This window comes from Psammomys obesus, unplaced genomic scaffold (assembly GCF_907164565.1).
Source record: "Psammomys obesus unplaced genomic scaffold, mPsaObe1.curated_primary_1811, whole genome shotgun sequence".
Taxonomy (NCBI): Eukaryota; Metazoa; Chordata; class Mammalia; order Rodentia; family Muridae; genus Psammomys; species Psammomys obesus.
Window position 1 is genome coordinate 1,607,674 of NW_026586383.1, and position 13,880 is coordinate 1,621,553.

General features: G+C 47.7%; 1 protein-coding gene across 1 annotated transcript in view; it reads left to right on the forward strand.

Moving 5' to 3' along the window:
* Positions 1-13,880, forward strand: part of Dclk3 (doublecortin like kinase 3) — a 49,965-nt gene that overhangs the window by 22,343 nt on the left and 13,742 nt on the right. Inside the window, exon 2 of the mRNA XM_055601677.1 lies at positions 3,311-5,148. Within this exon, the coding sequence (XP_055457652.1) occupies positions 3,311-5,148 (1,838 nt within the window). The remainder of the gene's footprint in view (positions 1-3,310; positions 5,149-13,880) is intronic.

Genomic DNA, 13,880 nt, shown 5'->3' on the forward strand with positions numbered 1-13,880 from the left:
CCATTCCATGGGCTGGAGTCCTGGGCTGAACAAAAAGAAGGAGCTGAAACACCAGCCTCCATTTCACTTTTTTCTGAGTACGGGTGGGAAGTAAGCAGCTTCCCCACTCTCCTGCTTCCGTGACCTTCCCACCTTGGTGAGCTGTAGTCCTTGAACATTTCCATCCTCAACTTGCTTCTACGAGAAAAGCAACACAGCTGCATTTTCCCGGGGCTCCCTAGCTCCTTGCTGTACCGAGAACTCTGTAGGGCCAGTGTTGTTGGGGGGATGGCAGACTAGGTTCTCTGATTTCTTTCAGACTACGGAGCTTCCAATGATCTGGGTGTCTAGGTAGCAGACTGAGCCTAACTGATGCTCTGTGGTGGAAACAGAACTGTTCTGTCTTTACATTCCGTTTGACTGTGTCCTAGGCTGTCTTCTTGGGTTGGAGAAATGGTACCATCAGCTTGTTCTCCTAGCTTCCAAGGATCCATGAAAACTCTGGGTAGAGTCTTCTGAAAACATCTAAGTCTACCTATCCCAATGAGGTCAAGCTGCCCATCAGAAAACGCATGTTATGGTCTTACAGTGTTTGGGCTCTTGAGGTTACAGGTTCCATTATGGCTCGCATCTTCCTAAGTTGCTCTCTAATGTGGAGGCCATCTAGTGGTGGTCCCGTGTCACGAGCTTCACACCACCCTGAAGTATCATCTAAGACCTCCCTCTGGGGTCTTCCTAAGCCTCCTTTCATAATGAATATCCACCAGTGAATTTGCTGTTTCTTTGTCTGTCTGTCCTCAGAGGCCCCTTTCTCTCTTCCTCCTCAGAATAGAGGGTGCTTCTCTTCCAAAGCCCATGGGTTTTCAAGGCAGGGATTGGAATTTAGCTTCCCATGGTTACCTCAGAGCTTGCTACTTTCTCAGCTCCAATAGTGCTTTCTCCCAGCAAGGCTTGTATCATCCCTTGGTTTGACACTCCCATGTAGAGACCAACCATTTCTCTTAATTTCTCCACCTTGAGTTTTGCATTACTTGTGGCAACCTCAGGACCACATGGACAACCAATGCCATGGCAGGGTCCTGAGCCCCTCTACCAGGGGTTTCAGCCCTATTTAGTGCTGAAGGTTCAAGTCAACTCCTGTCCTTCAATTGTTCTTGATGCTCTTCCTTCTGATATTTGCATTTGATCTGTCCCTTGACTTTTCCTGGAGGTAGTCTCTGGCCCAAGCCAATATTTGGTCCTTTCTCTGCCCTTACTTGGGGAAGCCCCTGTCTGGAATATTGGCTGAGATACCGTTCTTTGTTCTAACACGTTGACTTCTCAGCTAAGACTCTGAGAAGTCTGAGTCAAGGTTCTACCCCATATGAGGATCCTAATTTTTTTATGCTCTTCACCAGCCCTTCACTCATGTGCATTTCATGGTCACCTTCCCTCACAGGCTTCTTCAGGTCCACCATGCGGGGAGTTCAGATCAGCGTTCCTGCTGCCTACGACCGGGGCAGAGTGATTGGGAGGAGTATCACAGATGTCCATAAATAAATCCCTTAACTGTAACTGTGATTGTCAAGCTCATAAATTCATGGCATGTGGGAAGACCAGCGCCAGCTACTACTCTGTCATCTGATCGACAATGTGCCTAGTTAGAAATTGTCTCAGAACAGATTGTATGTTATAATTAAAAAACAAAACACCTTCTGGGTGGACATGTGGGCCAAGCTGTCCCTCCGTGCACAAGTGGGGTTTCTGCTGTGCTTGATTCAAATACACTTTCAGGTAATCACTTTGAAATTTTAGACAATATAGTTACTTAAAAATGTTTTTGGTCTTACTTTAAGATATTTTTGTGTGGGGGGGTTTGTGCAACTGTGAGTGTTGGTGCCCGCAGAGGCCGGAAGGAGGCGCTGGATTCCCTGGAGCTGGAGTCACAGGTGGTTGTGAGCTGCCTGACATGGGTGCTGGAAACTGAACTCATCCTCTGCAAGACCAGTCTGTGCTCGTAACCACCGGGCCATCTCTCCTGCCCGCTGCTTACAACCCTTTCAAACTAATCTCATTACTATTTTATTTTTTGAGGATGGTTTCTTTTCTGCTTGTAAATAGGTACATCACATGCATGTCTGGCGGCAGAGGAGGCCAGGATGGATGTTGGCTCCACTGGAACAGTGTTTGTGAGCTGCTACGGGCATGCGGGGAATCCAGTACAAACCACACTGGGCATGGTTTGTTTATCTGAGACAGGGTCTCGTTTTGTAGCTTGCTAGCCTGGCACTCTGTAGAGCCCAGGCTCTGGTCTCAGACTTACCGCAGTTAGCCACAGCATCCCCAGTGCTGGGGTTACAAGCGTGTGTCAGCACACCCGGGCTTTTTCTTCCTTTCTTCTTTTTGGTGCTGGGATAGAATCCAGGGTTTGGTACACTGTAATTGTTGACCACACATTGTAACCCTGAAATACACATTTTAAATCAGGAGAGAGAGAAAAAAGATATTTTAGAGAATGAGGTTTCTTTACTTGGATTAAAATCTTCAAGATCTTTACGCCAACCTTTTGTGCAAACTGCCAGTTAGAGCTTCAGCACCCCACTCCACGCCCCATCCATTGGCCCGGCAGTGTTTATGATGCCAGGCAAAGCTGTGCACAGACTTGTACCTTAACGGAATGAACTGATAACACAAGAGCTAATACTAAGATTGTAAGCTAAGTATTGGTAACTGTCAGTGTTTTGTTAAATGAACTATAACCACTTTCCTGTTTACCAAACTCGGAGGAAAATGTCACCCTTCATATTGTCATAGATTAAAAAAAAAACATGGAAGCACAAAAACTCTGCCCAAGTGTATAGAAATAGTAAGAGATCACCCCAGGAAGGAAATCCTGGGCTGCTTCAGCTGCTACGGCCTCGCTGTCTTCTCACTTGCCTTCCCTTCAGGAGCTGAAAATCTAGCTGGGCGAAAGGATGGAAAAGATCAGAGACCCTTAAAGTTCTGGAATGTTTAGCTTCATTTTGCATCCTAGGCAGAGAGTTCAGGGCTTTAACTTGTGTTCAGTGGACCAGACTCTGAGTCTAGGTTTCTCTAACAGTGACAGTAGTATTTGTTTGTATGTATGTATGTATGTATATATGTATGTATGTATGTATGTATGTATGTATGTATGTATGTATGTATGTGTGTATATGTCTGTGGTTGGGAAATGAAACCCAAGTCTTCTTGTGTGCTGGCCACCTGCTCTGTGACTGATTATACTTCCAGCTCTTTGGTCAGTCAAGTTTGATGAAGTCCAAAGGACTGTCTGGACCCACTTTGACTAACCTCTGTCTTCTTCCTGTTGCAGGCCACCCATGTGACCATTCTCTAAGATGCTTAAGCTCGAAGATCCCTGAGAGAAAGCTGCCAGGCTCCTGGCTGCCTGCGGGACGAGGGCCTCTGGAAAAGCCAGCCCTGGGGCCACGGGCTGCCATCATGCCCATGTTCAGCCCTCAGAGCGGCCTTCACGCGGTGCGTGCGGAGCACAGCCCGCTGAAGCCCAGGGTGGTGACGGTGGTGAAGCTTGGTGGGCAGCCGTTCCGCAAGGCCACCCTGCTCCTTAACAGGCGCTCGGTGCAGACCTTTGAGCAGCTCCTAGCGGACATCTCTGAAGCCTTGGGCTTTCCGCGGTGCAAGAACGACCGTGTGCGGAAGCTGTTCACCCTCAAGGGCAGGGAGGTCAAGAGCGTGTCTGACTTCTTCAGGGAGGGCGATGCTTTCATAGCTATGGGCAAGGAGCCGCTGACCCTGAAGAGCATCCAGCTGGCGATGGAAGAGCTGTATCCCAAGAACCGGGCCCTCTCCCTGGCCCCGCACAGCAGAGTCCCCTCCCCAAGGCTGAGAAGCAGACTTCCCAGCAAGCTCCTGAAAGGCAGCCACCGCTGTGGGGAGGTGGGGAGCTGTAGCGAGGTAATGGGGAGCAGGGCGGTCACCAGGCTTCAGGGCAAGACTTCTGCGGAGCTGGCCCTGGAAGACAAGCTGAGGGCCCAGAAGAAGTGGGCGAGGGGGCAGCAGGAGCCGGAACCCGCTGGCCTGCCATCACCCAGGGAAGCGGCTCAGGAGGAAACTCATGCAAGTGGAGAGAAGCATCTGGGGGTGGAGATTGAAAAGACCTCGGGGGAGATCGTCAGGTGTGAGAAGTGTAAACGGGAAAGGGAGCTGCAGCTCGGCCTGCAGCAGGAGCTGTGCCCTCTGGGGATCAGTGAGCTGGACCTGGGGAGGGGTCAGAAGTGGGATTCCGAGAAGCTGGTGAGGACCAAGAGCTGCAGGAGGCCTTCTGAGGCAAAGTCTGCAGACGGAGAGGAAGGGTGGAAGGGTGACAGTCTTCGGGGCAGCCCCAGGAACCCCCCCCAGGAACTGAGGAGACCCAGCACCAACTCAGACAGGAAAGAGAGCCGAGGCTCAGAAGGGTCAGAAAGTCATCCTCAGGGAGCAGCCAAGGCCCAGAAGGACATCACGGAGGGTCCACCCGCTGCAGAGGAGGGGCCTGCGGTCGGGAGGAAAGACAGCAGGCACACGTGCAGGAGTAAGCATGCGGCCTGGCTGCTCAGGGAGCGCCAGGCCGAGCCCCCACAGCTCCCCAGGACAAGAGGGGAAGAGAAGGAAGCAGAGCATGAGAAGAAGCCAGGTGGGTCGGGAGGGAGGAGGATGGTGCTAGAAAAGGAGCCCAAGACGAAGCCAGAAGAGAACAGGTCAGAACGGTCCAGCGGCCGGAAGCTTTGGCCCCTGGGCATCATCTCAGCTGATGTGGAGAAGCACTATGACATAGGTCGGGTCATTGGGGATGGGAACTTCGCCGTGGTGAAGGAGTGCAAGCACCGCGAGACCAAGCAGGCCTATGCCATGAAGATTATTGACAAGTCCAAGCTGAAGGGTAAAGAGGACATAGTTGACAGTGAGATCTTAATCATCCGCAGCCTCTCTCACCCCAACATAGTGAAGCTGCATGAGGTCTATGAAACGGAAGCAGAGATCTACCTGATCATGGAGTACGTGCAGGGAGGGGACCTTTTTGATGCCATCATAGAAAGTGTGAAGTTTCCGGAGCCAGATGCCGCGGTCATGATCACAGACTTGTGCAAGGCCCTCGTCCATATGCACGACAAAAAGATTGTCCATCGGGACCTGAAGCCAGAAAACCTCCTGGTAAGTCTGGAGTTTGTTGTGATATGGTATAATTAGCACGGGGGGGGGGGGGCTTTTCTAATTACCCGTTCTAACTCCCAAATAACAAGACAAAGACCTATAGATTTATTCAACAAGCTTTAAGGCACTAGAGCTGGGCAGATATTGATCTATTTTAACCCGCTATGCTACGCTAGTCTGCCTACTTTCCAGCTACATGCCCCTGGCTGCTTCATCCCCATCAGGTCAGTCCTCTCTTGCCCAGCTACAGGCTGTCCAGCTTCTTTATTAACCAATCAGAGATAATTGGGGAGCAATGTTTACACAACACTGATCACCGATCGAGACAATGCCGATATCCACCCTGCAACCACAGAAATCAGTGTCAGAATAAACACTGTATCAGACCAACCCCAACAGAAGGTTTGCTGTCCCAAGGGGGCAGCTGAGAAAATGTGGGCTGCAATCAACTGCTTCCACACTGTGTGACCTTTATGTTCAGGATACCGTGACACTTACACTACTTTAACATGCTTATTTCTGTACTTAAAACTTAGGTTGTAGTTCCTAAGTTGCTGAATAAATTTGTTTTGTTACAGAAATATAAACCTTTTGATTTAAATAAGGCAGAAAGTGTTTCCTTTTCCCTAGGAGGTAAATGTTTGCTTTGATGGTGACTTAATTTCTTGAACATTTACATATCCTCTGGCATAGACAGTGAGTGTCTATGGTGGCAGCTTCTCCCTTAAGCTTTGCATGGGCTAGCTGACTCACCCTGTGTCCTCTTTGAGGTCGATGCTTTGTCAAGGAATTCCCTAGCAGAGCTAGAGAGATCCATGTGTGGCTTGGATGAGGCTGGTGCGGAAGTGCCTTGGTTTCTATTGCTGTGATGAAACACCAGGACCAAAAGCAAATGGGGGAGAAAAGGGTTTATTTGGCTTAAATTCCTGTATCACTGTTCATCATGAAAGGAAGTCAGGACAGATGCTCAAACATGGCAGGAACCTGGAGGCAAGAGCTGATGAGAGGCCATGAAGGGGTGGTGCCTACTAGCTCGCTCAGCCTTCCTTCCTTCCTTACAAAAAAAAAAAAAAAAAATTATTACTTACACAGTGTTCTGCCTGCATATGTGCCTGCAGGCCAGAAGAGAACAACAGATCTCACTAGATGGTTATGCTGGGAATTGAACTCAGAACCTTTGAAGGAAGAACAGCACATGCTCTTAACCTCTGAGCCACCTATCCAGCTACCCCAGCCTACTTTCTTGTAGAACCCAGGATAGCCAGTCTGGCTATGGCACCACCCACAATGGGATGGGCCCCTCCCCTATGTATCACTAATTAAGTAAATGCTCTATAAGCTTACCTGCAGCCTGATCTTATGGAGATGAGGTTCCTCCCCTCAGATGCCTTTGGCTTGCGTCAAGTTGACGCAAAACTAGCACAGGAAGGCAGGTCCCCCAAATTTGCTTCCTGGTTTTCTTTCTCTCCATTAGGGGCTTATCCTTTGTGGAACCTAGTGTTGAGTGACTTTTCCCAGGGAGACACGAGGAGGAAAGTCCTGCGCAGTGCAGGCAGGGCACACATGGCAAAGAAAGGGTTCCAACCCAGTTCAGTTTCGTGAGCCGATGATTTCACTCGAGTTCCCTAGAGGAGTGGATAAGTCAAAGGCAGCTGCACCGCTGCTCATCCCCGCACGGGTGATGCCTTCCCGGAGCTCTGTGCGCGACCATCTTCACAGAAGAGGCTCCCTCTTCCAGCGGTTGTTGGCTGTTTTCACACAGCCTTGGCGGAAGGCACCTCATGTGTCTGCCGACTCTCTAAGCTTCATGAGTCTTCAGAGCCTTCCTCTTTGACCTCTCTAACAATGAAGGCGTTGGTTAGGGGGAAGTAGCGACATAACAATTTCCTGAATGACTTATTTATTTACTTAAATTTTATTGCTGCTGGAGAGATGGCTCAGTGAGCTAAGGATGCTTGCTGCTAGAGGACCTGACATAGCACCCAAGTCAGTCCCGTGCATGCCCTCTGGTTGGTGGTTCAGTCTCTGTCAACCCCAATGGGCCCAGGTTAGTTGGTACTGTAGGTTTTCTTGTGGCGCCCTTAACCTCTCTGGCTCTTTCTATCCTCCCCCCACTGGTTTCCACAAGACTCACCGAGCTCTGCCTAAAGCTTGGCTATGGGTTCTCTGCATCTGTTTCCATCAGCTGGTGGGTGAAGCCTCTCAGCTGACAGTTATGCTAGTCTCCTGTCTGCAAGTATGGCAGAATATTGTAATGGTGTCAGGGGTGGTTTCTCTCTCTCTCATGGCATGGGACTCAAGTTGGGCCAGGCATTGGTTGCCATTCTCTCAATTTCTTCTCCCTCCCTCTTTATCTATGTGCCTCTTATAGGCAGGAAACCTTGTGGGTTGAAGGTTTAGTGGCTGGGTTGGTATCCCCATCCCTTCACTGGAAGTCTTTACTGGTTACAGGAGATGGCCATTTCATGCTTCATGTCCCCTATTGCTAGGAGTCACCCTCATAGATTCCTGGGGGGTTCCATTGTCTTAGATTTCTTGCTTGTCCCATAGATGCCCCTCCCCTAATTCCAGCTCTTTCTCCCAGTTCTCTCTCCCACAACCCTCCCCACACTTGATCTTTCCTGCTCCCCTCCTCGCCCCCTCTCCCTTCCAGTTCCCTCCCTCCCTCCACCCAGATGTCTGTGTGAGACTGAAGCATCTTCCCCTGGGCACTCCTTGGGTCTGTGGATTGTAGCACGCCTATCCTGTACTTCATGGCTGATATCCACTAGTAAGTGAGCATATGTTTATCTTACATCACTCAGGCTGATCTTTTCTAGTTTCATCTATTTGCTTGCGAATTGCAGGGTGTCTTTATTTTTAATAGTTAAGGCAGTATTCCATTGTGTAAATGTACTGTATTTTCTATATCCATTTCTCTGCTGAGGGACATCTAGGTTGTTTCCAGTTTCTGGGTGTATCAAGACAGAAAGGAACCTCTTTGTAATGATGTCAGAATGCATTGTTCACGTTGTGAGTGTGGTTACACTTCCTCAGACGACTGTCAGAGACTGTTGCTTTCCTTCTCCCACCTTCACATGGAATCAAGACATCCCGTCTCAGACCGCCAGACGTGGTGCCACGTGTACTTGGGAGGTAGAGGCAGGGGTATTGAGACTTGAATATCACCCTTGGTTATCTCCAGTGGGGCACCAGCCTGGCCCTGTCTCAACAGAGACAGCACAGAACTACTCGTACTTCCTGACCCCAGCCAACCCAAAACCAACACCTGCTTTCTCAAACTGCACCCAATCATCCAACTCAGCCCCAGTCCTCCGAGAGTCCTGGATGCTCTCTGAGTTAGCTGAAGATGCCGGCTGAGCGTGTTCTCTCCTACTGCAGAGAGTGACGGACCCAGCGTGTCCTCTCAGTATGTCCCTGGGAGTCTAGCTCAGGATGACAAATCTCACACTGTCACCATCTGGCCTCTTTGTCCTGTTTTCTTCTTCATAGCTGTGATCACCACCTGACATATTCTGACCACCACCCAGTACATGCTGTATCTTCTTTTTTTTTTTTTTTTTTAAGGAAAATTATTAGGGGGTTGGAGAGATGGCTCAGTGGTTAATGCTACTGGGTGTTCTTTCAGAGGACCTGGGTTTGATCCCAACATGATGGCTCCCAACTATCTGTAACTCCATTTCCAGGGGATCCAGTGCCCTTTTCTTGCCTCATGGGGCACCAGGCATCCATGCGCTGCATAGGCAAACATGCAGGCAAAATACCCAATACGGAGAATAAATAATTTAAAAAAACTATTAAAAATGAATTACATTTTAGTTTATGCATTGTGTGTTGAGGGAGGTAGGCGGGAGGGACCAAGCACTTTGGGAGGCTGAGTGTGAATAGACAAGAAAATAGGAAGCAGCCGACCACAGGAAGAAGGCAGCACATCATTCCCCACTTGGCTTCGGCCCACACAAGGCGGGTATGAGCACACCACATTTCAAGGGAGGACAACGCGTAGGAGTCAGTTCTCTCTTTCTACCATTTGGGTCCTGAGGATGGATCTCAGGTTGTCAGGCTTAGTGGCCAGCGCTCTTACCCAATCGAGCCGTCTCACCAGCTGTGATGACATAGCATGATCAAAGGGAATTAGGAGAACGTTTGTTCGGGTTGCAAATCCTGGGTCATGGTCCACTGAAGGAAGCCAAGGTGGGAACTCAAGGCAGGAACCCGGAGGCAGGAGATGAGGCACAGATCACGCAGAGGTGCTGCTTACTGGCTTGTTCTCAGCCAGCTTTCTCTATACAGCCCGGAACTATCTGCCCAGGACTGGCACCGCTTACAGTGGGCTAGGCCCTCCCACTCCAGTCATTCATCAAGGAAATGTCCTACAGACTTGCCCACAGGCCATCCAATGGAGACATTTGAAGTTCTTTTCCCAGATAATCAAGGGTTTTTTTTTTTTCAAGTCAACAAAACCAGTCAGTACACAGTCCAATATTCAATTTAAAAATATTTATTGTTATTATTTGTGTGTGTGTGCTGTGCATGTGTGTGCCTGCAGGTTTGCACATGCTCTGACGTACACATGGAGGTCAGAGGATAGCTTTCTGGAGCTGGTTCTCTCCTTCAGCCTTGCTGGAGGCAGTTTTACTTGCTACTGCTTCTGTGTCCTACAGGGAAGCTGGCCCTGGGGCTTCTGAGCACTTCTTCCATCTCTGTCCCGCCCCTCTTGTAGGAGTTCTGGGGTTCCATATGTATGCACCGAATCTGGCTTTTCATATGATTTCCAGGTGTTGAGCTCACATCATCAAGCTTGCACAGGTTATTTTTTACTCACTGAGCCGTCTTCCATGGATCTGCATTTCCCTTCATTTCTTCTTTCTCTCCGTGGAAATATGGGTCCAGTGACAATAGGCATGATTTTATTCAGACTCTATCATGAGATGGAGAGCAATTTTGCCACCTGGCAGACAGTTCAAAGACATTAGTTGGACACTGCCATTTCACGATGCCTGGGAAATGACGTGTGCCGTTGGTTGCTGACGTCACTGAGCTCAGTGTATTGGAAAGACTGTGGTGCCCAGGCATTTAGCATGAAGGATCACCCAGACAAGTTGCCGCAGGCAAAGCAATGGCAAATGGAGGCAGTTATGCTAGTAAGTCACATATTTCTTTTTGGCTGGGTGAAGGGAATTTAGTGTGTTCCCTTTAGTTTGCATGGCTGCAGAGCTGTGTCTGTGAACTGCCCCCATGAGCAGGCTGAAGGCAGACTGAGTTAAGCTCATTTTTGGGTGAAATGAGGTTTATGTTGATCATTAACTCAGGCACTCCTGGTTTTGCCAACTTTAATAGAATTGCAAGAATAATTTGGCTAGTTGCCTGAGTGGTCTGAATTAGTCTCCAGTAACTCTCTTGGGGAAATTGAATTTTTATGTTTGCTGGTGTCCTTGTCCATTCTCTACTGTAATATTAAAAATTTAAAATTCTTTATTACTATTATTGTCAATATTATTATTATTGTCAATATTAATGTCAATATGTTTTGGCTAACATATTTACTCATGTTCCCCAGACCTGCCTCCACTTTGCTGTGTAGCCTGAGGATGGCCTTGAACATCTGATCATCCTGTCTCCACCTCACAAATGCTGAGGTTACAGACATATGCCACACCTGGCTTATGGAGTTCTGGGAATGAACCCAGGATTTCAGGTCTGCTAGGCAAGCACTCTACAAACTGAGCTCCAGCCTGGGCCATGCACCCATTTTTGTTGTTTCTGTCTTTTGGGTCTGCACTGAGGCATTTTTCACACATGATGTCCAGAATCGCAACAGAGCCCTTGTTCTTTTATTTGCTGTTCTCACTGAACCCTTTAAGCAGGAGAAAAGCCTGGGTAGGTCCTGGCATTTCCTACTAATGCATTCTACCAGTTACACACTCACAGTTTCCAGATGTGAGCTCAGATGTTCCCCAGGACTGTTTTCACTTGGGGACAATCGGCTTACCTTGGACTTTCTGACGGGGTCCTGGAATCAGTCTGTGCTCAGCTTGTTCTCATGGCACAAGGGGATGAATTTACCAGCAGCGTCTCACTGAAGGGTGAGTTCCATGGCTGGTTGAGCATGTGTCGTTGCTCTGGGCAGAAGGAACTGTGAAGGGGAATTGTTCAGTGTGGACAGATAGCTCGGAAGTTCAATACCCAGGGAGGCACAGTTCTCAAATGTCACAGCTGACATCTTTTAGTGCTTTGAGGCAGTGGGATGTGTGTGTGTGTGTGTGTGTGTGTGTGAGAGAGAGAGAGAGAGAGAGACAGAGAGAGACAGAGAGAGAGGGTGAGGTTGACAAACTGCAGATTAGCTGTAATTTTTCTTTTTAAACATTTTCATCATTTACATACATGTGCACAACACGTTCTGAGCATGTTCATCTCCCTCGTTTTGTCTCCTCTTAATGCTGACCACTCACTTGTGCCCAGGTAGTCTCTCTCCCTGCCATGTTCATGCCTGTGTGTGTACAAGTCTTGTGCAGGTGAGTAGCTACAGGTTTTCTCCTTAATGATTTGTTCATTGCTATTGATCTAGTATTTAGAACTTTTTCTGATTTGGGGAAAAAAGAGTCTATTTCCTTTCCTCCAAGTAAACTTTGTGTGTGTAGTGTGTGTGTGTGAATGTGTGTGTACATGTACGGCTTCAGGAACGGCAGAAAGCTATGTGTGAGCCATCTTTTATGGAAGAGATAATGCCCTGCTCTTCCTGAGCGGTCACTCTGTATGCATTTATTGAGACAGGTGTCTATCACACTCATGAAACATGTTTGTCCTTTTTCTGGCTACGTAAAATTTGGCATATCATGTATAGAGTCTAAATGTTATCCAATGCCAGGCTTTTTTTTTTTTTCTCTTTTTTTCAGACAAAGATGAGGCTTCTGCTGGATTTGACATCTGCTGTTGTCTAGGCTCAGACAAATACCATTTCCAAGCCTGTTGATAAAATAATTATGTTGCAAATTTGTTTGGTTTTCCAAGATTTATTGTTCATCCTTGTTGCCATGGTGACCACCATCCATCAGTTGGTGTTCTTCACTTACCTACATGTGTTGTCAAATCGATGCTTCCTTCCTGTAAGGGATGGCTGCCAGGTCTCTCTTAGACCTGTCTTTGCTAAGCCTGAGAAAATAGTAATTTTAGCATCAACTTCTGCCTGAGCAGTGCGGCTGCTTATACAGACACGTTCTGGGCACTACGAGCTCTTAATGAATGTAGCTGCTTCTCATGATGTTTTAATCAACAGAAATATTTACATCTGATAATTAGGCCCTGGAGTAACATTTCAGGCCTGTATTGCCAAGCTCATCTGGTCCCACTGATCTCATTTCTCGATATTAGAATTCTTCTTCCCTTAGGGTTATTTAGACTCCCGAGATCTTGCAAAGAAAGTTTTAATTATGAGAATTTCCAGCTTGTAGCAATATCTGTGTTAATTGCTTCTTCTGCCAGTATGCGGTTCCTCAGAGGGGCTGGGATCATGTTGACTGGGTCCCAGGGAAGAAGGGAGGAAGGCACAGGAGCCTGAGGAGAGGTGGTAATTAGACCAGCTCACTCAGGATGGAAGTATACAGCCAGGTATCATCAGCAGAGACATCTGGGTGAGCAGAGCCATGATGAAAGAGACGTCAGGCTCAAGCAGACTCATTCTAGAAGCATCTCTTCCAGGGAGAGGGAAAAAGAGTAGAGTCTTGTTCAGGGAAGGAGCTGAGAGTTATGAGATGGATGGGTGGGTAACCAGTTGCTCCATTAGCTGACATGTGGAGCGTTGCATTTCCTGGATCTGGCACTGTTCCCCAGCCCAGGTGCCAGAGCTCTGAGTGCTTGGAGCAGGAGAAATGGGGGTGGCATGGTGGGGGCAGGTCACAGCTTGGGTGAACACAAAGGCGGTTCTTTCTTGTTGGTTCTGGGATGAAGTACATTGGTCTGGATGTCTAAGCACTGAATATGGCTGGGACTGTGTGCTGATAACGTGTCCTTAAGAATGATGAGGACAGCCTAGAATGAAAATGACCCAGCACAGCTCTTGCCCATTCTTCCTCTAAAGCAAACCTCTTCCACGATTTTTTTGCCCTTAATCCTCTATGTTCTTTTTTCCTCTCACCTCTGCTATGATATATACAAGAAGGACTCAGTGCTAGTAACTCTCCCTGATTCTCAAGACATTTCTTCTACTGGCTTTAACTTTTCTCCATAGCTGGAGGCGAGACATGTGTTCTTATTAAGGTTCCAAGGGCTAACAATTTTAAAAACTGGTAGCAACTATGAAGCATATCTTATTAGGCCAGACTTCATTAAATCAAGAAACATCGATTTCAGCAATAACATAGGATCATTAAAGAGGGAGTGAAACAGGCTTTTAGTTTCAGATCTTTCTGTTAGGGTGAATGTTGGCCATATCTTGTTGTCACCGTTCTAGAATTTAATCTCAGCCCTTTGAGGATCTAAGATGAAATTTTGAAAAATTCTTTTAGCTGGAGAAAGCAGCTCAGTAAACCTCTTCTGTGAGTTTCCAAGATCTAGCCCTCCCTAGTCTCTGTCTCTTCTGAAGAATCTGTCTCATCTTCTGGAAGTCCTGAAGTCCTGTTGGGAGTGAAGTAGGTCAGGGAGGACTCTGGGGCTGGAGCTTCAGTAAGCTCTAGCAGGAGATGAATATATATATATATATATATATATATATATATATATATATATATATATAT